The 25,462-nt window shown below is 43.9% G+C and overlaps 1 protein-coding gene across 1 annotated transcript in view; it reads left to right on the top strand.

The window, feature by feature from the left end:
- Positions 1–25,462, top strand: part of NEO1 (neogenin 1) — a 218,777-nt gene that overhangs the window by 171,547 nt on the left and 21,768 nt on the right. The window contains exons 10-19 of the mRNA XM_074155477.1: positions 846–994; positions 3,220–3,358; positions 7,467–7,516; positions 8,404–8,548; positions 10,123–10,233; positions 13,805–13,999; positions 14,813–14,908; positions 16,097–16,320; positions 20,513–20,651; positions 23,329–23,436. Coding sequence (XP_074011578.1) covers positions 846–994; positions 3,220–3,358; positions 7,467–7,516; positions 8,404–8,548; positions 10,123–10,233; positions 13,805–13,999; positions 14,813–14,908; positions 16,097–16,320; positions 20,513–20,651; positions 23,329–23,436 — 1,356 coding nt within the window. The remainder of the gene's footprint in view (positions 1–845; positions 995–3,219; positions 3,359–7,466; positions 7,517–8,403; positions 8,549–10,122; positions 10,234–13,804; positions 14,000–14,812; positions 14,909–16,096; positions 16,321–20,512; positions 20,652–23,328; positions 23,437–25,462) is intronic.

Here is a 25,462-nt window from a genome sequence, read left to right as displayed (position 1 = left end):
AAAAGTTAGGAAAATGCTAAGTGTGTCATTTGTTAGGATCATTCATAGAATTGTCTGGGTTGGAAGGGACCTTTAAGATCGTCAAGTCCAACCATCAACCTAACTCTGATAAAAACCATCACTAAACCATGTCTCTAAGCAGTATGTCAACCCGTCTTTTGAAAACCTCCAGGGATGGTGCCTCAACCCCTTCCCTGGGCAGCCCATTCCAAGGCTTAATAACCCTTTCAGTGTAAACATTTTTCCTACTATCCAATCTGAACCTCCCCTGGTGCAACTTGAGGCCGTTTCCTCTTGTCCCATCGCCTGTTCCTTGGGAGAAGAGACCGCCCCCCCGGCTACACCCTCCTTTCAGGGAGTTGCAGAGAGCGGGAAGGTCTCCCCTCAGCCTCCTTTTCTCCAGGCTGAACACCCCCAGCTCCCTCAGCCTCTCCTCACAAGACTTGTTCTCCAGACCCCTCACCAGCTCCGCTGCCCTTCTTTGGACCCGCTCCAGCCCCTCAATGTCTTTTTTGTGGTGAGGGGCCCAAAACTGGACACAGCCCTCGAGGTGGGTCCTCACCAGTGCCCAGTACAGGGGGACCATCACCTCCTGAGTCCTACCCACCACCCTGTTCCTGATACAGGCCAGGTTCACGACAAAATGATTCTGACCCAGGAAGCAGGATCTCCCTCAGAAATGTGGTCCCACCTTTACACCCCCCAATGAATCCATGTGAAATGCTGAAATGGGAACAAATACCCATCTTTTTAACTGGAGTCAGTTAATAGTGAAGTTGACGTGAAAGTAATGGGCTAGTAAATGGTTAGACTTGGCAACTAACAGTTCCGTGCTTATGTTCCAGTTCAGCTGCCTGGTCCAGCACCCAACATCCGGGCGTACGCCAGCTCCCCCACCTCCGTCACTGTCACCTGGGAGACGCCGCTGGCTGGAAATGGAGAAATCCAGAACTACAAGCTCTACTACATGGAAAAAGGACAGGACACTGAACAGGTACGGAGCCAGCTCTTCCTGCTTGGTATATAGTGCCTTAAACAGCCTTCTGTCTTTCATTATGCTTTTATGTCAAATTCCTAGAAACACCTTCTGAAGTGTTCATTTTTCTGATAGTCTGAATCTTTTCTCCTAAAATTCAGATGTACTTAAAACTAAATATCCGGCATGAAATGTATATGTCTTGGAATTAAAACAATATTTTATGTGATGGCTTAGTTAGGTATTCTTCAGCATCAAGAAGCATTTGGGGATGTCCATCATGTATCACACCTTCAGCAAATGGGGGTGTCCATATCACATGAGAAAAACTCAAATAATGGCTCTCTTGTCATTTACCAGTTCTGGTTCACGCAGCGTAAAGGATGTTTGCATGGTTTTGGTAGGTTGGCTGGTTTAATTTTAGTAAAGTAGGCCAACTCCTGATTTCAGCATCATCCTTAATCTGAATTGTTCTTGCTTGTTGAGTTCTTTGATCCAGTGATGGATATTTTAGTAGTGGTGAGTTAATGTAATTGATTAAGTTTTCTTATGATTCTACTGGAAGAATCCAGTATGTTCTGTACAAATATAGGTTGCCACCTGAGAGTAATCACAACTTTGGGATGATTAATCCCAGTCATTTAATTATTCATCCGATTGCATGTGAATATGATTCCAAGTTTAAAAAAAGCTAAGGGAATAATATTTTTGAGAGCATTTAAAATAATTTTTGACATCCGTTTTTAAATAGGGAAGTCGTACTCCTTAGATCATAGAATCATAGAGTCACAGAATGGTTTGGGTTGGAAGGAAACGTAAAGCCCATCCAGTCCCACCACCTGCCCTGGGCAGGGACACCTCCCACCAGACCAGGTTGCTCAAAGCCCCCTCCAACCTGGCCTTGAACCCCTCCAGGGATGGGGCAGCCACAGCTTCTCTGGGCAACCTGGGCCAGGGTCTCACCACCCTCACAGCAAAGAATTTCTTCCCCACATCTCATCTCGATCTCCCCTCTTTCAGTTTAAAACCATTCCCCCTTGTCCTGTGGCTCCCCTCCCTCATAGAGAGTCCCTGCCTTTCTCTCCTGTAGCCCCCTTCAGGTACTGGAGGGCTATTATAAGGTCTCCCCGGAGCCTTCTCTTCTCCAGGCTGAACAACCCCAACTCGCTCAGCCTGTCCTCACAGCAGAGGGGCTCCAGCCCTCGCAGCATCTCCGTGGCCTACTCTGGCCCCGCTCCAACAGATCCATGTCCTTCCTGTGCTGAGGCCCCAGAGTTGGATGCAGTGCTCCAAGTGGGGTCTCCCCAGAGCAGAGCAGATGGGCAGAATCCAACCCCCTCACCCTGCCGGCCATTTTTCTTTTGATGCAGCCTAGGATGCAGATGGTTTCTGGGCTGCCAGTGCACTTTGCTGACTCGTGTTGAGCTTCTCATCCACCAACACCCCCAAGTCCTTCTCCTCAGACTGCTCTCAATCCATTCTCCTCCCAACCTGTATTTGTGCCTGGGATTGCCGTGACCCAGGTGCAGGACCTTGCATTTGGCCTGGTTGAACTTCATGAGGTTCACACGGGCTCAGCCCTTGGGCCTGTCTAGGTCTCTCTGGATGGCATCCCTTCCCTCCAGCGTGTTGACCACATCACGCAGCTTGGTGTTCTTGGCAAACATGCTAAGGGTGTCCTTGATCCCACTGTCCATGTCACTGACAAAGATGTTGAACAGCACCGGTCCCAGTACCGACCCCTGAGGAACACCACTCGTCACTGGCTTCCACTTGGACATTGAGCCTTCGACCGCAACCCTTTGAGTGCAGCCACCCAGCCAGTTTCTGATCCACCAAGTGGTCCATCCATCAAATCTGTGCTTCTCCAATTTAGAGACAAGATAAAATGTCATTTTCTAGTTCTGCATCCCACTATTCATAGAATCATAGAATGGTTGGAGTTGGAAGGGACCTTAAAGATCATCTAGTTCCAATTTTTACTAATAGAGAAGCTTGCTCTTTTCATTTACAGACCCAGTGTCCATGCTATGACAGGGCAGACAGGTAGCACTTTCTCCCCACGCTCACTGTTTGCACCTTCACAAGTCCTGGCTGTGCATAAACCATGTGTTTGATCTGCAGGTGCTACAGAAAGATGTCATTCTGCTTGTGACTTTATTACTGCACAGAAAGTCTAAGACCTGTATAATATTGTCAGACCTGCTTCTGACCTTGCCTTCTACACGTTTGTTTGTGAACAGGACGTTGATGTAGGAGGACTCTCCTACACCATTAACGGGTTAAAGAAATACACAGAGTATAGTTTCCGAGTGGTGGCATACAATAAACACGGCCCTGGAGTCTCGACCCAAGATGTGGTTGTACGGACGCTCTCAGACGGTAAGCTGCTTTATTCCAATTTTTTTTTTTTTGGCAAGAATTATGTGGTAATTTCCTTTAAGTGAATTTTTAACCAGAAAGACTTCTATGTTTTTTGTTCATTGTTGCCCTATTTTATTAATAATGTAGTTGTTGCCCATGCCGTGCATGCTGAAAGTTCCCCTGGAGGCTTTCCAAATTAGGTGAAGGAAAATTACTATACCTGATTCTGATTAGGAAACAACTGTGTCCTTCATTTCAACATCAGTAGTTTATTTCATGGGTTATTGAGTCTACAAAGTATTAAGAGTGGACAGAAACACAATTAAATTGAAGTCAATGACTCCATATTGTTTCTTAGCTTCTATAATATTTTTACATATGATCAGACTTTTGCTTTTGGAATGTTTTTATTTTAATTGTGGTCGTATGGCAAAATGCTGCATGTCTTTGTTTGGACCCCAGTGCTATTAAATCAGTCGCATATAATAATGAAAGCAGGCAGTGTTAACAGTAGTTTCTATAAGGCAAATAAAGAGGTAATGTGAGCAAATATAGACATAGGAACAGCTGTAGAATGATCAGAGTTAATGTTAACTTTTATTTTTTGTAGAGAAGTTAATTTATATGTAAGAACAGTCAGAGCCTAGCCTGGAATCCTGTCTCCAGGAGTGACCAGAAGCAGAACAGAAAGTGTTGTCCCAGATTCTCTCCGTGTCCAAAAGTTTGTTTCTCCGGGACTTCTTCACTCTGCAGTGGTTTCCACGTATTTACTAATTCAGTTTCTCTTCTATGAACCCCTGTCAGCATCCTCTTTAACCCACGGCAGCTTTTAGCATCCACAACATCAAATGGACAAGGATTCTACACATAAATTTCCTGTGAAAAATCACCCCATTTTGTCTGTTTTGAACCTGCTGTGTGTTAGCGTCGTCTGCTGCCTGTAGCTGTACTGCCTGAAAGAGGGAATAATCACTGTCCCACCAGCCCTCTACGTCCCCCTTCTCACTTTATAGACTTTGCTGTGTTCTCCCTCATCCACCTCTTTCCCAGGTCCCGAAGCCTCAGAAGGGATTAGTCTTTTCTTTTGTGGAAGCCATTTTGACCTTCACTGCTCTTTTCCCAACCTTTCCTGGGCTTCCTTTCTCCTGCCCGCTTCCAAAATTGGAGGTAGAGGGGACTGATTGTATCAAAGGTGCAAGTGTGTAAATATTAGCATTTGACTGACTTTTCAGCTCATTCTGAGCATTGAGGTGACATTTTTGGTGTAGTCTGATCTTGGTGGACTTGCTCTGCTTAGAGCCGTCATTTCGCATATAGAGGCAGGTTGGTTTTCTCCACGTGTGTAACTTTACCCACTGTGAATTTCATCTGTGACTTTACATCCAGGCACAACGTGTCCTGGAGCCTTTTGCAGTTCTTTCCCATCGGACCTCGTCCGTACTGAGGTGTCACCTTGCTGCTCAGCCTCTTTCATCAGGTAGGAATGTGTTGAGCAAAGGGGTCCCCTCCCACCACCCACGTTCCTTCCTTCTCTTGCCTTTCTTTTAACCACTTGTTTGCTCAGGCAAGGGCTTCTCTCCTATCCCCTCCTGGCTTTGTTCTCTCCACCAGATTTGGGATGGGAGATTTCCCTTTGAAAAGTGACAAATAGGCATTATTACTCCATGTCGCTAGGGATTTCACGCTGTATTGTAGCTGCAGTTTATTTGCCTAATACAGGTTCCTGACTTACTACTTGTAGTGATGTTTCTCAAATGCAACCCTTTTTACAAATCCTGGCATCGGATTTCCCATCTCCCACTGTGGAGGTGACTTGTGAGAGGTTATAGCCTGCTGTAAGTCACACAGCTGTTTTGGTCCCAAGTTCCTTGAAAAATCCTGGATGAAATCCCAATCCCAGCATTGAAGCCTGGCGACGTGCTGCTGGTCCTTCTCTCTGACTCTTCCAGAACCCTCTCTATTGACATTATGGTTTTTGAGATTCCGTAAGTCCCTTGTACAGGGTGTCATGGAAACCTCTTCTCTTCCTTTCACCCAGTACCAATGCAAAGAGGGTAGTTGTGTGGCTTAATTTTTTTCTTTATCTGTCATATCTGGAGCATTTGCTAACTCTTCCATTCCTCTAAAGGGCTTCCAGCTCTTCATTTGTTTGAAGAAGAATTTATTATTGTAATGTCAATATTTTCAATTGTATTGATAATTACAATCAATATTGTAATGTCAATTTTCAAGTTTTCCTGAGGTTCTTTCTGGCCCAACCTAGGTTTTAACATTTAACCTATGGATATTTATTTTCTACAGCTTTCTGAAGGACGGCATCTTGCTTCTAACAGTCTTATAACCCTGCTGCTTAACCGTGCCGTTCTCCCCTGCAATCTCTCAAATCTTTCTGGATGAACGATGCACATTTTCTTCTTGCCTTTTCTTACCAATCTCCATGTTCCCTGCAGGGATTGCTCTCTAAGCTGCCTTTAGCTTCTATTTAACAAGCTGCTTTGGTTTGATGAAGGTTTTTGCTCCTAATCTAAGTATGTTACGGTGGTTTGTTGCAGGATAGCCCTTCAGGTATTACAGGTTGAACCAAGGATTGCTTCTCTTCTCCTGTCTTCCTGATCTATAGGAAGTAGTCGTGTATCTCAACTAGAACAGTAATCTCAGCCTAACACCCCGATCGGGGATGTTTCTTTTACCGACTCGTCCTCGTGGTCTCTCTGAACCATCAGCACCTCCAGCCTGGGCAGTCCCTCTACAACAGACCCAACCAGGCTCTGCCTTTCGTCGCAAAGCTTGGGCTCTCAAAATCCATTTGATCTGCTGGCCTCGTTAAGTTCGTAGTCTGATCTGAGTCTAAGCTTACTTTGACATAAAATGAACTGTGCACATGGTGAGATATGTGTGTATGAATATATTTACATCCGTGTATCCTTCCCTGTGTGTTACTGATTGTCCTTCTCTCACCAAGTCTGCAGTATATGCATTAATTGTTAATCACTCCTTGTGAAACCCATGACTGATTTTTAGGTTATTCTAAAAGTAGGCACCAACTGTGCAAAACAAACGAAGAGCAGAAAACCCCTTAGCTTTATTTAATTTCCTCCTCTTAACTTGTTAAGATAACTTCTCTTAAATTGTTCTTGCTTTTTGAAGGGCGTAGGACTTAACCCCTTGATCTGGTGATTTCAGACTCGGTTCAGTGGGCAAGAGAGAAGGAAAACCAAATCCTCATTGTCTCCATTTCTGTTGGCTTGTGGGAGAGGGGTATTTATTTAACCACACTCCAGCGTACCTTTCACTTATCTCAGGCCACTTTCACTTTATGCACTCAGGAGTGTTTTCTTAGGTATTGTTGTGGCTGGTGTTAGTTATTTGGAAAATGCATTATTCAGGCCGGAACAATCTTGAGCCCTGTTGTGCCACTTGTCCTCGTGCTTTGCTGGAGCCTCACCTTCCTGTCAGGGGAACCCTTATCTCTGCCTTTGAGCCAACATTTGTGGGGCTGAAGTGCCGCGACAAGGGTTTCCTCAGTCTCGGGTTCTCTCTTACATTGCCGGTTTGTCTAATGGAGCTTCACCGTCAGGACCAGCACGTTGCTACAGCTGGTAAAGAGCTAACAACAGGTGGGAGTTTAAAAGCGGAAACTGTCTTTGCGATACACTTCACCTCTTCGGCAACACAGGGACGTGTTGACTATTGAGTTGTGAGTTGACTGTTGAGTTTTTCATGGTAGCAAAAACCACGGCTAGAATTTTAAATGTGCGTTCCCAGGATCCAGCATGTAAATGAAAGACTTGATTTTGAAAAGTACTGAATGTGATCTCTTTTCTAAGACTTTATGGGAAGTACCTTTAAATATAAGACCTTTTTTTACTTAGATACCTGTGATAAGTAAAGACCTGAGTAAAAAGTGAGTTCATTTCTGTGATGAAAATCTGCAAACCTCCTAAGCCAGTCACTGTATGTCATAAAGTCCCTCTGGTGGGATTTTGACTTTCTTTATATCGTGTTTTAAACCAGAAAGGTGTGTACTTTCATCACGAATGACAGCAGAGAGCCGTTGGGTAAGGAAATACAGTATTTGATATGGTATATGGACATTTCAGAGTTCTAATGCCATTAATGCTTCTAGTCCCCAGTGCTCCACCACAGAATCTAACACTGGAGGTGCGGAATTCCAAGGTAAGACATGGAGAATTTCCTGTTGGGAGTGGGGAAATAAAATGTCGGTGGATCTTAGATCAAACAAATTTTAGAGCTGCTTTGGGTCTTTTTTCGACCATGCTGCTTTTCAGCTGTTTGTGCATGAGCTGCCCAGCAGGAGAATATCTGAACATGGGGCTTGAAGCATTAGAAACTCCCATCCAGCCGTGGGTTGTACGTCATGAGATGCAGTGAGGACAGTGACGATGTCCCAAAGCACGGAGGCTAATGATGAACGAGGTTTAATCAGGCTCAGAAGCCTGAAGCACCAGAGCTTGAATGTGTTCATGTTGATGAACTATTGTTTACAGTGTGTGTGCATACAAATGCACAGTTGTAGTGTCCTGGGCACTTCAAAGGAGGAAATTATATACTTCATAACTAAAGTCATAATGACTATGATTGGAGACTTTTTAAAAAGCCTTTTCTAAATACTGTTTTCCAAATACCTTCTTCTACTGCCTGTACGATTAAAAATCGCTAACTTCCTGCCCATAAATCACTGTTCAGATAACTTGTACCCTTTAGAGAAAATCCCAGTCCTCAAAGATCGATCCTCAAGTCAAATGTATCTTCAGATAACCTGAAGAAAATGAAAAGGAAACCCGAGGGGCCATTTCTGAAATTGCAATGAGAAGGTCTAATAGGATTGAAGCGCTTTGAGGTGAACCTCCCAGGGTACAAGCATGACCTGGGCTGCTGCTGAGTCTCAGGTGCTTTACTTTTTACAGAGGGCCTGTGGTTTATGATATGAAAATGCAGTATTTTCTGTCTGCGTGTTTTCCTGTTGTGTGTCTGATGAAGTACTGGCACTAGAGCAGTTTGGCTGCCTGGGGTTGATGACTTTGACCTTCTCCCTTCGGCAGAGTATCATGCTGCACTGGCAGCCGCCTCCCGCAGGGACACACAGTGGGCAAATCACTGGCTACAAAATCCGCTACCGTAAAGCGTCCCGCAAGAGTGACGTGACGGAGAGCATCGGTGGGACCCAGCTCTTCCAGCTCATTGAAGGTGAGCTCTTATTTGCAAGTGTTTGTTGTCAGAAAGGGGTTTTTAGGTGCTTTTAGTGGGCTGAGGCTGAGAGACGTGTTTGTGCAGGGTTCTTGCCTTGGAAGAAAAAAAAAAAAATTAAAATGAGTGTTTGTAGGTGATGGGGTAGTGTGGGCTGGCTGCTGGTAACTGAAGTCTTGTGGCCTGTTTTCTAGCCCTCATTTTGCCATTGATTTGCTGAGTGGGCTGGATGAGTCCTCCTAAAACCGTTACAAAAGGTGTAGAGGTTGCATAGAGAGGATGCAGGACAAGAGGAAACGGGCACAAACTTGAATGTAAGAAGTTCCACCTAAACATGAGGAGGAACTTCTTTCCTGTGAGGGTGGCAGAGCCCTGGAAGAGGCTGCCCAGAGAGGTGGTGGAGTCTCCTTCTCTGGAGACATTCAAACCCCCCGGACATGTTCCTGTGCAACCTGCTCTGGGTGGACCTGCTTTGGCAAGGGGTTGGACTAGATGATCTCCAGAGGTCCCTTCCAAACCCATGTGATTCTGTGATGGACAGACAGGATGAGCTCAGGACCAAGTGCCAGAAATAAAAGTCTGGAGACAGATGCCGCGGAGATGCTGTCAGGCTGGGGCTTGGCAGAGTCCCCTCCTGGCCTGTGGGTGTGACGGAGGAGTCCATGCTCCGGCTCACAGCACTCACCCACAAGCCCAGCTCAGATCCTGCGTATGAACTTCCCACCTCAGGCATCTCTGCACAGCATCCTGCCCAATTTCAGTGACATCAACCTTTTTCCTTCTTTCTGGTGTGAATGTAATATATCTTCTCTTTACTTTATACACTTAAAATCCTACCTGGTCCATTACTTACTATAAATTATATATTGTTACCAGAACTAGAATATTGTATAGCAGAAACAAACAGTACAGGAGAACAGGAGCAAGATTACAGATCGTTCATTTTTTAAAATCTCTGTAAATGAACACTTGGTCAAAAGAGAAGAAATTGTGCCTCTCTAGGAAATGAATATACACTTCTTTAACAAGATGTTTTGATTTGTTCTTAGGAGCTCCAGCTGTGACTCTGTAAGTTTCAGTTTCTCAGAGTAGGAGTGGATGTGTGCCTGTAACTAGAGTATATTTTTGCCAGCAACAAAGCCTGTTTAAGAAGTTCCATATATCAAATTTTGAGTGTGTTTTCCTACTGCTTTGATTATTGATTATATGCTCTTATGTACTATTTGCTTGTTTTGGTCACTTGTTGTCTATACTGCACACCTGTGTTTAGTTATGGATGTGGGTGGTTCTGTACTTAAAACTAGTTAATGGCCAGAAATTAAAGCTGGCTGCAAACAGCACCTCACGGTGTCTGCCAGTGGCCCACGGGGACAATCTGGAGGGTGTCACAGCCCTGGGTGTCCCTGGTCACAGTTTAGCTGTCACACCAGGCTCCAGTGGACACGGTGGGTGAGAGGCAATTTGCGCTCAGGTTATACCTGTGTTTTAAGGAGGAATTCCCATTTTAATGAGTGATTCCCATCCTCAGGGTTGGAATTCCGGTGTTGATGTCCTGGGTGCTCTTTGTGCTTTAGGTCTTGAACGAGGAACAGAGTACAGCTTCCGAGTGGCTGCCCTGACCGTTAACGGGACTGGACCAGCTACTGACTGGGTATCGGCAGAAACATTCGAGAGTGATCTAGACGGTAAGATCAGAAGTGTCACCATATTTGTGACATCCAAAACATTAGAATTCGTGGACACTGCACAGTAAAGTTTGATTGCCTTTTTAAAAGGCAAACCTGATTTTGTTCAGTTGGTTTTACTGTGTTCTAATTATACAACGTGCTCTATTTATGATTAAAATTAATTTTTATTTTAACATAAAATTCTTGCCAAGTCAATTAAATAGCTTGAAATTAGACCCTGCTTCTATGCTGTCTAGTGCTGTATGTTGGCGCTGTGTTTTTCCTGCTAAGAAATACCCAATTTTGAATTACAATGTCAGTGTTTCAATATTTAAATAATAATAATACATTATAAGATTCAGATAATGGTAATAGTGGCTTGATTTTTATATTGTAATAAAATTCATCTGGTTAATTATGCAGGCGTTTACATGCTGTGAAACAGAGGTAGGAGGGCTGTTTTCCTTGAGGGCAGTAAGATAGCGATTGTGTATTCATGTACTGATGAAACCACTGACGTGTACCTCGAAGAGCGCAGAGCGGTGATGTGGTATTTTGATACTGAGGGACACCCTGAGCCCCCAGAGTGGACGTACCCCTGTTGACGGTGTGCGGGGTATCGGTGTCTGCACTGTGGCTGCAGACTCAGACATTTAAACTTTGTCAAATATGAGAGATGCCTCAGCAGGAGGAGAGAAGTGGTGGAAAGCATTGGTGTGGCCCAGAGACCTTTGCACAGACCGCTGTGTCTCACCAGTACCATCCTTTGTTACAATATTTTTCCTGGGCTTTTTTTTTATTTCATTATTTTTGGCTTAGACTCTTTCTAAAGAAAACATTTGTCCCCCAGTAATTGTTACTTTGCCACTTTAAAAGAAAAGGGAGATTGATTCTATTTTCAGTAGTGGCAGACTAGTATGGACCGTATCTTCCATCAGAAACATAGTCTTTTCCTCCAAATCTCTAGATCCATGGGGACACTTCCTATGTGGTGTACACCAGGTTAGCAGCTTGTTTTCCCAATGTAGAGGTTAACGATACAAGAAGAAAATGTCCTGTGAAAAATGTTGACCTTGGATAGTTGGTCCAGATGTTTGGTATTTACTACCCTAGAATAATTTGCAAGAGGGAACCTGGTTCTTGCAGAACTCAAATGAGCATCTCCCAGAATCTGACGAAGAGCAAATAAAATGGAAGAAAAGTGCCATTTTTAAAGGATGGCTGGGGCGAATCCCTGTGCAACTGCCTACCTGGAGCTGGTGCTTCTGGGTAGAGTGTTCCTATCTCTGAAAAGCCTTTAGTTAGTGCTGTTGCACACAAATTACCTTCCGCTTTGTGCAGGCTCGACTCCCTCTTGGCTTTGTTGAAGGAGCTGGAGGGTCGTTCTAGCTTAATGCTGCAGGATCCAGTAATGGCTTTCACATCTGCATGGCTGGAGATTCTGTTATACTGGCAGCTGGAGAAAGAATAATAAAAGACCTCCAATATTCGCTCTGGACTGTTGGAAAATTGCTTCACATCAGCTGATACAGGCCCTGGAGAGCCCGGGCTTCGGTCTGCATGTTATGCAAAGTTGATCCTCAACTTAATACTTGTTACTGCTTACTCTCCTTGGCTTAATCAAGAACGGCGCAAACCCCAATGTTAACAGCAGAGCTCAGGTTTGTAGGCATTTAAAATGACTTTTTGGAGTTGAAACGACTTCCATCTGTGTGTCTGTCTTCCTCTAATGGGGTATGACACAACCGGGCAGCTTTGAGAACCCCCTCGTTCCCCCAGCTGAAGCAGGGCTCTGTAAATAGGCAGCACTTCTACCAGGCAATGAAAACGTGCTCTGCCGCTGAAGGAGAGCGAACAATTCTTTGCCAAGAGCATCAGGATTAAATTTAAATCAGGCAGAAGGAGGGAGAAGAAAAGAACCCTTTCCTTCTGTGTTGATTTTATAATTTTAGTGTGTTTCCAATTGGAATGTTGCAGTCCTTGCAGGAAATCTTAACTTTCTTTATGCATACGCTCTACAATGAATAAAGTAGTAACAATTCACAGGTAAGACAACGTACTGTGGTATCCATGTAATTCTGTATGTGTGTGTGAGATGCTGGTGTAAGCGCATACTGGAAAGAAGCTGTATATTTCTTGCTTTTCTTTGTTTAGTGAGCTCGGGGATAATTTTAATACCATGCAAATGCATTTGCAGCTAATCTTTAATTTCTCAGGTTCCATATACATGTAAGGCATAATTCCTTTTTATCTCATGGCTGCTTTTTGAGTTTAAATAGAAAATAATTCACTTCATAGTGTCATCGATGTACCATTTTGTGTAATTTTGCAGAGTCGGTGCAAGTCTCACCAGGAGCACGTATGCAGGAGGTGTCAAACAATTGTACAGAGTTTATCCCCGATGCCCTAACTCCAGTGCAGTTAAAAATGTCACCTCTTATACTGCAATTCTCTAGCTTTTCTGTATTTATTTGTTGTGAACTTTAATTGATCAGCTGTGTCAGCTGGAGACCGGGAACTCCCCTGGCTGGCAGGGCAATGGCATAGTATGATCCCAATAATCCTGTTGTGATGCTTTATTAAATGCTTTTAGATAAACGCAGCATGTTTCATTAAAACGAAATCCGTGCAGGAAGCAGAAGTCCCTGAACTGATTTTATTTTAGAGTGGGGAACTTGGCTTACTATTGCACAGAATTATTTAAAATCTGTCACCATTGGGCAGGCTCCAGTAGCCTGACAGAGTTAAAACGAAGGTGTGGACAATAGTAGGTGCAGTTGTGCTTTTAGATTGCTGTAATCACCATTGGGGAAAAATCCTTTCAGTAAAAATATTAGAGGATTACAGCGAGATTTTGCAGAGTACTTCTGTTGTTAAGGATCCACGTTCCATCTCCATTGGGTTGTGCTTGGATTTGTGTTGCACGTGGGGTTTGAGCACTCCTTAAGGACTCTGTGAGTATTTTTTGACCTTGTGGTGTGGTTGTGTAGTCTCTGTGCAGTCTGTGAGTTCTGTAGAAGAGACTGGAGGATTTAAACAGCAACAAGTGTAGGACAAATCACAACAAACCTTTGCAGCTCATGGCGATATCCACCTCACTGACAGTTCTTAGAGCTTTGGAATATTCCATTTAATTGTACAACGAGCTGAGGAACTTTTCTTTCATCATCAGTGTGTTTTCAGTGTAATTATTTTAATGCCCACAAGTAAGTAATATGATGGAACTAAAAGCAGATTGCTTTGTGGAGGGGAAGGACATGATAAATTTAATGCATATTTTTAAGAATCACAAATTGGAAAGAACGTGCACAAACATCAAAAAAGTCTGCCTTGAAGCAGATCTGATACTTCTCTTCAGTACAATTGTCCTTTCTTTTAAGGAGAGTATCTATTAAAATATATTAGTATATGAAACTATGCTAATTTTCTTTTGCTTACTAGAGTTCTTCATTCTCTCATGTACAGTGAAGTGCTCTCCTTTGGAGCGACTGCTTTCAGTACAGAGGCAGAGTGGAAGTGCTACATTGACCTGTATGTAATTACCTTTATTCAGGAGAAGTCCTTTAAATCCATCATTTTTCTTTAACAGAAACTCGTGTTCCCGAAGTTCCGAGTTCCTTACACGTCCGTCCGCTGGTCACCAGCATCGTGGTAAGCTGGACGCCACCAGAGAACCAGAACATCGTGGTGAGGGGCTACGCCATCGGGTACGGCATTGGCAGTCCCCACGCCCAGACCATCAAGGTGGACTACAAACAGAGATACTACACCATTGAAAACTTAGGTAAGGAAAGTAGATTCTACCTCTCACTGAAGTTGCTCTTTTCTTTTCTATTTATGGTATTATAAATAAATTAAAGTACAAGCATGTTTTTTACGAGAATCTTTTTCCTTATCCTAATATTATACCTGAGGCCAAACTGTTGATAAATTTCAAATAAACCCAATTTTCTGCTGATAGAGAAAGAGGCAGAGGAATAAAAAAAACCAACCCAAACCCAGAATCCTAAATTCACCAAGTTTGAAGCATAGTGCATTTTGATGTGATGCTTTGCCTTTAATAGTTATTACAAAACCAGTCATGCTGAGCAGCGTTCCCTTATTCTCCTTCTGGTGCCACGGAACAGGCGGCTTCAGGCAAAAAAAAGAAACTAAAATGTCACCAAGACACAGTGGCATCTACTTTAAAGAAACATATAGACTCGCCCCTCCGCAGTATTCTCTGTGGTAGGTAAAATATCCTGAAACCAAAATAAATATTAGTATTGCGAACTATTGAGAAGTTCTATAAAAATTGGAGTTTTGGATAATATCGCAGTAGAGCAATTTAAAATGTTCATTTTAAAATGTTTTCCTCGTTACTGTTTTGACTGTACTTAAGGCAGATGTGCTGGGACTGTATCCTCCTGCTGTATGGGAACTATAGACCGCTAACGGATGGGCTGTGTGGAGACATTCTCAATTCAAATTTAGTCTAGTTATTTCATACATTTCAGTTAAAAAATAAAATACCAGACAAAGAGAATATGGAGAAGTAGAAAATAGGATTCACTAACAGTTTGCACTAAAAATATGTTCATTTTTTCCCCCTCTTTAGACCCCAGCTCCCACTACGTCATAACTCTGAAGGCTTTTAACAACGTTGGGGAGGGGATCCCCCTGTACGAGAGCGCCGTGACCCGCCCTCACTCAGGTAAAGGCGAGGGGCGGCTTTTGTCTTCCGCACGGCCAGGAATTCCTGACACCTCTGCGGATGGAGTGCTCTGGGGTGTCTGAGTCCTGGGTTTCGGTGCCATCGAGTACACTCCCTGCTGGGACTGATTGGCCTCGCTGATTAGTGATTGCCTCGCCTGTTCCATCCCCTTATTAAACCACCTACATTGGGTTGCATTTTCAAATTACAAAATTTACGTCTCAACCAGTTATAGATGGTTTTATTCAAAAAGGCACCATTAAGTTAGCACAAATCGTGTGGGTGCACTTCTAAAGGCGTTGCCCGTAGTTTGCGCAAGTATAGGTGTTTTTTGGTCTTTTACACTGAGGTTTTGAATATAATGCCTGCATTTTCTTCGTCTAAGTCTCAGTCTGCTGGTACTTTCACTAAACAAGTTTTATTTTTTTTTCATCTTGTAATACATTAATAAAAGATTTTATATAATAAAATATATAAAATTATCATTTTATTAATATATACAATATATTAATGAAAGCAGAGAGATTTGTTTGCAAGTGAGCTATTGCTATGCTGGGGCTCGCTCTGCCCCCTATGAGACTGGTGACGTTACTTAGTTATTTTGGGTAGGTGTTACCACTTCTATTTGGTCTAGGCTTCTGAAGAGCAGGAATTCTTATATAGACAACATTGAAATTGAAGTTTCCTCAGTTATTGCAAGTTTGTGTGACGCTTGGAACTTGGTTGCCATTAATATTCTTTAAACGCTGGTGGCAGTTCCCTGTGATTTTTATGAAGAGGCATTTACCCGTGTAGAAGGCAGCCAGCTCTTTCTCCTCCTCCTCCTTTTGTGGAAGAGGAATCAGTGGACATTCTGAGGCAAATAAAGTCCAAGTTAAGATCACTGTATGTTTGGGGTTCTTAGGCCATGGTTTAATGCACTGCACATTAATACAATTTGATATGTATATATATTAGCCTATATATGTTGTCTTACTGCCTTAAGAAGGGCACACGATGCAAGAGTAATGTTATTGGCCAGTCTTATGTCACCTATTAACTCTGGCTTTTCTCTCTTTTTCTCCATTTCTCACCTTTCATTTCATTGTACTACCCTGCATTTCCACTTTTTTGTTTTTGTTTACATTAAAATGCCACCTTCTCCCTTTTTAATTACAATACGCTACTTTTTACCCATCAATTCCCTAGACACTTCCGAGGTTGATTTGTTTGTTATTAATGCTCCATACACTCCAGTGCCAGATCCGTCCCCCATGATGCCACCGGTGGGAGTTCAGGCTTCCATCCTGAGCCACGACACCATACGGATCACTTGGGCAGACAACTCTCTGCCGAAGAACCAGAAGATCACGGATGCTCGCTACTACACCGTTCGCTGGAAAACCAATATTCCTGCAAATACCAAGTACAAGGTATTGGTGTTTCCACACCACTGACACAGCAGGAAGAGCTGGCTCGGGGAGGCGGGCAGACACTTCCAGAATTTGGTGGACAGCTAGCTTAACAAGAGCCAGCAGTGTGCCCAGGTGGCCAAGAAGGCCAACAGCATCCTGGCCTGTATCAGGAACAGCGTGGCCAGCAGGGGTAGGGCAGTGATGGTGCCTCTGTACTGGGCACTGGTGAGGCCTCACCTCGAGTGCTGTGTTCAGTTCTGGGCCCCTCACTACAGGAAGGACATTGAGCTGCTGGAGCGTGTCCAGAGGAGAGCCACCAAGCTGGTGAGGGGTCTGGAGAACAAGTCATAGGAGGAGAGGCTGAGGGAACTGGGCATGTTTAGTTTGGAGAAGAGGAGGCTGAGGGGGGACCTCATTGCCCCCTACAACTGCCTGCAAGGAGGGTGTAGAGAGGTGGGTGTTGGCCTCTTCTCCCAAGGGAATAACGACAGGAGCAGAGGAAATGGTCTGAAGTTGGGGCAGGGGAGGTTTAGATTAGATATTAGGAAGAATGACTTTACTGAGAGAGTGGTCAGGCGCTGGAACAGCCTGCCCAGGGAGGTGGTAGAGTCACCATCCCTGGAGGGATTTAAGAAACGTGTAGACGTGGCACTTCAGGGCATGCTCTAGTGCCCGAGATTGTTGGGTTGTGTCTGTTTGGGGGTGGGTGCGGGGTGTGGTTGTGGGCGTTTGGTTTGTGTGGTTTTTGGTTTTGGTGTTTGGGTTTTTTTTTGTTTTGTTTTGTGGTTGGACTCAATGATCTCAAAGGTCCCTTCCAACCAAGAAGATTCTGTGATTCTGTGAATTAGCTTCCGCTGCGGAGCCATGGTCACGGTGACAGTTTTATCCTTTCTGCTTCACCCCAACGCGATGGCTCTGTACAGCAGAGGGGGTGCACCTTTAGGGGAGCCCATAGCACATGAATAAGGTGTGTGTGTGTCACCAATGGCCTCTCTCCAGTTGGCAGCACAGGCTGTACCGGGGGGGCGAGTCACGCAGGGAAAAATCTCACCCCGACAGTTTTAACTTCCCTTTTACAGCCTCTTCTGTTCATACAGAGTTGATAATGAACCTTTCCTCTGGGAGCTGAATGGGTGCAAAATACGTAACAATAAATTTATGATACCCCTGCCTTCCTTGATTTTCATCTAGTGTTTTGATTTGGAGACTCTATTCGGGGTTTGGTTTATTGGTTTGGATTTTTTTGTCGGTTGGTTGGATTTTTTTAATTTTCAGAGTTTTCTGGAGGCCTCAAAACTGCTGACTGCAAATTTCACATTTGAAATGAGACTCAAAGGAAATGGTTGTTAAAATACCCAGCTAGTGGAGCTCCCTTTATGCTCTCACAGAGAAATCTTGTTAAAAACCAGATTATTTTTTTTTTTTATTGAAAAGATGTATATATGTGTGTCCTTCCTCTAAAGGTGAGTTATTTATGAACCCGCATTCCTGAGTCATGTGCAGAGGATGTCTCAGGAGTGATTTATAGAATGCTGCACTTCCATTAGTTAAATGCTTAAAAACACCCGCCCTTGATGGTAAATGAAATACTCCCACTGTTCTCTGTGATGGCCAGTGGTCAAGAAGTTTTATTGTGGACCAAAAATAATACGTAATGATGGAATATAGTTCAAAATTACTCACTGTAAAAAGCGTTTGCCTGGAGGGACCTAAGTTGGAGAACGTTTGCTCTAATCATTTTTAACCCATGACGTTTGGAGAACCCACGTCCTGCTTTTCTTTCTGTGTTTCCAGTGTGAGTTCTGTCGGGCTGTGTTGAACGATAACAAGTGCTGGTTTTAAGAAAGGCAAAGCCTTTTTTCAGTGGTGCTGGTGGAGAAGCTGCCGTATTTCAGTCAGGTCTTTGGTAACTTCATTGACTAAGAGGTAGTATATTATTTGTCAGGGCCATCCGTAGCAGCTCTGTTATTTAGTGCGTGTTTTGAGGCTGTTCACCCAGTCGCATCGGAGCTTCTCCGTGATGCCGCCTGCACACACAAATCGTATCTTCGTGACAGTTCTGGTATCCAGAGCTACATCTGTTCGGCACGGAGTCGTGTCATCCGTCCCCCTCCTCAGTACATTGGACGTTGATACAGTTCATTCATATTTTCTACGTTTTCTCCCCCCTTCTAATCTGACGTTCACAGACTGTGATCAAAGAAGAGGCTTCGTGCTTCAAATACAAGTTAAGAGGTTCCACCTTAAGGAGCATTATTTTTCTTAAATTTCTCTAGGAGCTGTGTCGATGCAGAGCGTATAAACACAGGACCAGATGCGATACAGCTCCTGAAGCTAAAATACTGGGCTGTGTTCTGAACCGTGTAGTGTCACTAATGTGGATCAGGGAGCCTGTTTCAAAGCATCTTTGGTGGTGGAGCAGAGTTGTCCTACAGGCAGGGTACCTGTGATTTATCAGTGTGCTCTTGAGCATACGCTGAAATATTAGATCTTAACTTAGATCTTTTAGGACTGTATAAAAGGAAAATAAATTTTACAGGGTAATATTTATGAAGTTTATTTCTAGTTAGGTGAGCAGGTGAGCTCAGTACCATGGGATATGTTGTGATCTTAAAAACAGTAAGTGGTATTAAAAAAATGAAGAAAGCAGAGATGTCTGAGATGCCAGTTCAGCCTTTTATGTGTCATTTACATTCACTGTGATGTGCAGTGAAACTAAAAGACGCCAAGTTTCAAAGGCGTAGATGAAAAATACAACTTTAACCTGTAAAAAGGACTCCAGCTGCCATGTGTGACTGCAGCCAGGAGCTAAAAAATACTATAAACAGAGTTGAATGCTTAAATGGTGTTCGGAATTTCTCCAGGTATTGTGGAGAGGAAGAAATGGTGTGCTCTTCAGGGGGAAGGCAGCCTGTAACGTGGGGTGCTGGGAAAAGCCTTCTCCTTTGGATGTGGCCAGGCCAAAGGTCTCTGAAGCTTCTCCCGAAGCACCAGCAATTCCCTGATGGCCCTGAGCTGGGAGCAAGGGGTGGATGGGCCAGGGAGAGCTGGGGGGAAGCTCTTCTGAACGCAGGGCTCCGGGTTCCTGCCAGGGAGGTGTAAGAGCTGGCCCCTGCTCTGCGCTTAAAGGTTAGAACCACTCAGCCACAGTCACCTTCGCTTTGAAACTAAACCCCAAATCTCAGTATCGCTTGGCTCGTGGTTTTCTGTACTTTCACCTGGTGTCACAAAGAAGCTGTCACTGATACTTGAGAAAGACGGGGCTTCTTTGCAGAATTTGGACTATATTATTCATGGAGTCTTCAAGGAACGTGCATTTATAGACGGCCTTTTCCTTGAAAATTAATTAGCTGAAGACAGTTGTTTTCTGAAGGCAACAGTTATTAGTATAGTTGTATGGCCCTGTCAAATATTGAATCAACTAACTCTAATTCTATATGTAGATCACTGTGAATATACATATACGTAGATACATCTTTTTGTTTTGTCATGGGCCTCAAGTGCATGTTGCTCATGTTCAAGTCATGTATAACAAATACCAGATATTTGAACCAAAAAGCTGAAAATTCTAGCTAAATGGCTGAGTTACAAATTCCACCGTGAGCCATGGGTAGTTTCAGTGTGTGATCCTAGACAACCATTTTTTCTGAAAAAAATCTACATATCCGTAAAGCTTCATTATCTTCAGGTCTCAGCGCTGGTACCTTCAGATGATATTTTTAAATTCTTTTTTTAAAATACGTTAAAAATGTACTGAGAATTGTAAGAGGAGTTTGGAAGGCAGGCACAGCTCTTGGGAAGGCCTGTTATTGTTAGCTGTGCTTCCTTGTTTTCCCCAGCCACATCGGTTAATGAAATGCTGTAAATTAACCCCCCCAAGCAGACAGTGATTTAGTCTGCTGCATAACAAGTGTGCCCTGGACCTTGTATTGCCTTTTTTTTTTTTTTTTTTAATTTATAATTGACTGCTATTAAATGCCCTTGCTCATTGCAGAAAGAATTTCTAGTTTAGGGAAAAACAACTGCACATTAGTACTTGAGGAGTGAATTTGCATGACGGAGCAAAAACGTTACGGAATTAATGACTGTGGTTATGAAAATGTAGCGACGCCAAAATGTTTTAAACACTCACCTGAGAGAGGGGGGTTTGAGAGCTGGGGACTGATGGGTTTCGGTTCAGAAGTTACTGACTCTCTTGTTTTTCTTTCAGACTGCGAACGCGACCACTCTGAGCTATTTAGTGACCGGGTTAAAACCCAACACCTTGTACGAGTTCTCCGTGATGGTGACTAAAGGTCGGAGATCGAGTACCTGGAGCATGACAGCACACGGGACAACTTTTGAACTAGGTACTTCTTCCCGTCCTTCTGGGAGGGCCGACATTCCTGACGGGATGAATCAACTCGAGTCTGCCAGGATCCTGGAGGAGGGAGAGCATGTATTTAAAATGATTATGCTGATGAATGCTTGCTGGGGGCTTGTTTTCTTTATATAGTCAGAAATTCTGATTAAAAAAAACACCGCCACACTTCAGAATTCAAAGGGATGATTGCATGCAAAAGAATTTACATCAAATTATGGAGAAGTAATGAATAATGTACCACAGTTCGCGGACAAGAGAGAATAAAGAAGCGTACGTTTGAAACATCTCGCAAATAGCATGTTAATAGCAAATACAAAGAAAATGCTGTAGCAAATAATAATTAAAATTTGCTATAATTATGATGATAATTAATACAGAGTGAGGAGGTGCATGAGGCACATGATTAGAAAAAAACAAACCCAGTAGAAATTAAGATGTCCAAATCAGAGCTGCAGTCTTGTTCTTCAGCAGGAATTGCCATCCTAGTGCTGGGAAATGACGCTCTCCCAAAGTAAGGAACAGAAAAGGGTTTGGAGCTACCGGGAGAAACTTGGGCCCACCCAGTAACTGTGAGGTCCAGGACCGGTCCCTCATGAGCTCTTTTGATCCTGCAGTGTTAAATGGTCCTTGTGCAATTCAATTTACTGCTTATTATGCTTAGGTTTCTGTCTGTTTGAACTGTAAGGACAAAAAAAGAGCCTACCCAAATTGCCCCGCAGTTCTCACAGTAAATGAAAATACAGCAAAAAAAAATCAAGCATGCAAAGAATTGGTGAGTTCATCCAAATATTCTATAACTAGGCATGAGAAAAAGCAAAACCAGGATAAAATCAGAAAGCTCTAATTTACTCTGAAGTCCCATAAACCCTTCGAGAGCTTCAGTTGCTTTTGTTTTTGATGGGAATCCCGTGATGTGGAGTCCGCTGCCCTTCCGGCAGCGCAGGGCTGGACTGAGGCTCCTTTCCCATCCCCGTTACGATGCCTATCCCATGGTAAAACTCTTTATTTGCTATTTTTGCTGACCAGGCATACTATTCTCATCCCTAAGGCTATGCTAAGAGGAGAGATTGCGAAGATGCACAAATAAAGTTCTTAAAAGAGAATTTGAAGCTCAGAAAGTACAGGAGCAAGGGCGAGATGCAGGAGGTCTCATTTCTTTTCATTTAAATAGGAAGTAAATTTCTAATCAGGGTGGTTGTAAAGATCATTTGCAAATATGACCTAAAAGCTTGGGAACTAAGGAGCAAACGAAAAAAAAAAAACAACAAAAAAGGCTAAATATATTTTCTCATAACAGATGTTGTGATTTATACTACTCGCCAAATTCCTGAGTGTGTGACTCACTATTTTGAATACTCCTGAGCCGTGGCATTTTGTGGGACCCACTCCTCGGCTGGTACCGGGGAAAAATACAGGATCCTGGGTTCAGTGTTGCTCTCTGAATGAATTAATCATCTCTTGAGGGCAAGTCCTGATCTATTTTTTTTTAACTCTGAAGCTTGCTATAGAGCCTTGAACTGCGCTTTTCATCTGTCTGTTCCTGTTGAGCATGTTTATAATTATTTGGGATAATACTTTTTTCCGTGTTCCCATGACTTTGGAGCTTTTGCTCTCCCTGGTTTCCGGCTGTTACCCTGCACTGAGGGTAAGGGATGGCCATCTCAGAGGGTGGACGGATTGATTTCTAATGGGTAATACACATAAGGCTCCTTAAATGCAGAAAGCACTGGGTGAGCACTAAATGTTACTATGACAGTATTAAATATCCATAAATATTAAATATCCAGATTTACTTTGCTAAAAGTTTACCTAATGAGAAGCCTCATGTTGTTTGTCACGTGGCCCCAGGCAAACTGGGGCTGGTTAATGGAGACACTGGCTCCGTGCGCTCTGGATCTGGCTGGATGCTGGATACTGGAGTGCGCGAGGAGAAGGGCCCTGATTTCAGCCTTTTCTGCAACAACTTGGGCCATTTCCCGAACTTTGGGCCGGAGGAGGCTGACGGGTGGCAGACACAATCTCCCCCTCTCTCTGGCAATGCGGGGAAAAAGGCCGGACAATGGTGTTCAGGAAATATTTCTAGATTTCAAATGCTTCTGCAGTGCAGCAAATCACAAATCTACACAAAGTAGATCAGCAATTACGGATTGTGACTCTAAATCTCTAGTGAATTTACTTTGCTGTTTTGGTTTTGAGTGGCAAACTGGCAGTACAAGGTCTTAGTCCCTCCATAAACTTGAAAATCTGGAGATACTTTGTATGCTTTTGCATATAAAATGTATTTATTTGAAGAATTTTTATTTTATGGTGACAGAAGAAATTCAGGTTAGAAGTCGCTGACCTGGCTGTTAGAGCTGTACAAAATGCCACGTTTTTGAAGACACACGGGCTGGGTGAGTTGTGAACCGTGGCAGCTGGTGCAGAAGCGCCTTAGGAAGGAAGGGGTATGTCGGTCCGGAGAGGCGATGCCAGCGGGATGGAGTCAGTCAGTGAGAACTCTACACTGGGACGTAGATTTGTTTGGAGATTGAACGTTCAAGCGGTTTCATTATCGTACGTGCCTTTTATCGAGTGTAAAACAAATAAAAAGCAAAGGTGCCGAGGCGAGTTGTTTATATGCAGTGAAATGGGGTAACCTGTTCCTGATCTCTGCTTGTTTGCAGTTCCTACTTCTCCTCCCAAAGACGTGACCGTGGTGAGCAAAGAGGGAAAACCTCGGACAATAATCGTCAACTGGCAGCCTCCGTCCGAAGCCAACGGCAAAATTACAGGTGCAGTTTGCGTGAGCGATATAGACAGATATAAGATGCCTGTTTAACAGCAGAATATAATCTGCATAACTGCATGAACACGCTCCATACTTCGTTTAGCCCAGAGCCAGCCAAGAGCTCTGTATCTTCCTTGTCAATCTTTCAGTAGCTCAGATTAATTATTTACTTTTGTACCTAGTAAAAATGTATTAAGATCTAAACTAACTGCAGTGTGAAATTGGAGTCTAACCAGAAATACAGTTGGAAATTTAAGTATCTCGATAACCTTTGCCTTCATCAGCTGGTGCTATTCTAATAGCGTGCCTCCAGAAATGCATCTGTAATGCCTCTGCCCATCAGTATTTCATACAGAAGACTCCATCCCAGTGCTCTTTGTCATCTTTCTGTCATTTTTGTGGCACAGAACAGACTTAAAGTCAGTTTATTAGTCCCCTGACATAACCATTAGGAGTAAACTGTTATTTGCCTTTGTAACTGTGCATCACTTTCACGTAAGATAAATAATTTTACAGAAAATAGTAATTACTCTTTCCTTTCTGTAATTTCTGTTTGCATTCATGTTTCTAAAGGCTTTTTGAAGTAATTCACTTCAATTTTCCTTTTTTACCCCAGGCGTTACACTTAAAGCAGATTTTTTTGGTGTATAGTTAGCAGTGTATGATTGTGCTTTTGTTCTCAGAATGAACTCGGGTGCAGAACCCAACCTTTGAGACCTGTCACCACCTGGCGTCTCATCAGGCAGGGTCTGGGGCCCGGGTTCTAGCCAGGAGACGAGAACTCATTAGATCCCTCTGAAAAGGCAGAGAACTGGAGGCTCTTAACCTTTAGTAATGACAATAAACTTTTACAGAATCACAGAATCTTCATGGTTGGAAGGGACCTTTGAGATCATCGAGTCCAACCACAAAAAAAACCAAAACCCAAACTAAAACCCCACACCCACCCCCAAACAGACACAACCCAACAATCTCGGGCACTAGAGCATGCCCTGAAGAGCCACGTCTACACGTTTTTTAAATCCCTCCAGGGATGGTGACTCCACCACCTCCCTGGGCAGGCTGTTCCAGCGCCTGACCACTCTCTCAGTAAAGTCATTCTTCCTAATATCTAATCTAATCCTCCCCTGCCCCAACTTCAGACCATTTCCTCTGCTCCTGTCGTTATTCCCTTGGGAGAAGAGGCCAACACCCACCTCTCTACACCCTCCTTGCAGGTAGTTGTAGAGGGCAATGAGGTCCCCCCTCAGCCTCCTCTTCTCCAAACTAAACATGCCCAGTTCCCTCAGCCTCTCCTCCTATGACTTGTTCTCCAGACCCCTCACCAGCTTGGTGGCTCTCCTCTGGACACGCTCCAGCAGCTCAATGTCCTTCTTGTAGTGAGGGGCCCAGAACTGAACACAGCACTCGAGGTGAGGCCTCACCAGTGCCCAGTACAGAGGCACCATCACTGCCCTACCCCTGCTGGCCACGCTGTTCCTGATACAGGCCAGGATGCCGTTGGCCTTCTTGGCCACCTGGGCACACTGCTGGCTCTTGTTAGGCTGGCTGTCCACCAACACCCCCAGGTCCTTTGCTGCTGGGCAGCTTTCCAGCCACTCTTCCCCAAGCCTGTAGCACTGCGTTTTAAGTGAGCTGTAAGACAGACCCCAGCAAGGCAAAAAGGCACTATAAGGCCAATTCTGTGTCATTTTATCATCGGCAAGATGTTTCCGCCCTATGGGAAAGGGGGGTTGACTGGAGAACCAAGAGCCTTTATCCTAACTGGAGGTTAAAAGACTTGGTTGCTGGTTGTCAGTGAGGGTCATTGGGAGAGGTGTGAAATGGCAGGCACAAATACCCCCAGGTTATGTGTGCCCCTAACAAGATAAGGCTGTCGTGTTACATGGGGTGCATAGGTGGGAAAGGGAGGAACCTACAAAGAGATCGGCATGTCCTCGCACAGCGCGGTTACCAGAATTAGCACACGCATCCCATTTGCCAGGGAAAAAATCTCCTTGCAGCGTCTGTACTCTGAAGAAGAACCTTAC

The sequence above is a fragment of the Numenius arquata genome, chromosome 11 (assembly GCF_964106895.1).
Source record: "Numenius arquata chromosome 11, bNumArq3.hap1.1, whole genome shotgun sequence".
NCBI classification, from domain to species: domain Eukaryota; kingdom Metazoa; phylum Chordata; class Aves; order Charadriiformes; family Scolopacidae; genus Numenius; species Numenius arquata.
The sequence above is the reverse complement of the archived record's forward strand: the minus strand, read 5'-3'. Positions and strand labels throughout refer to the sequence as shown.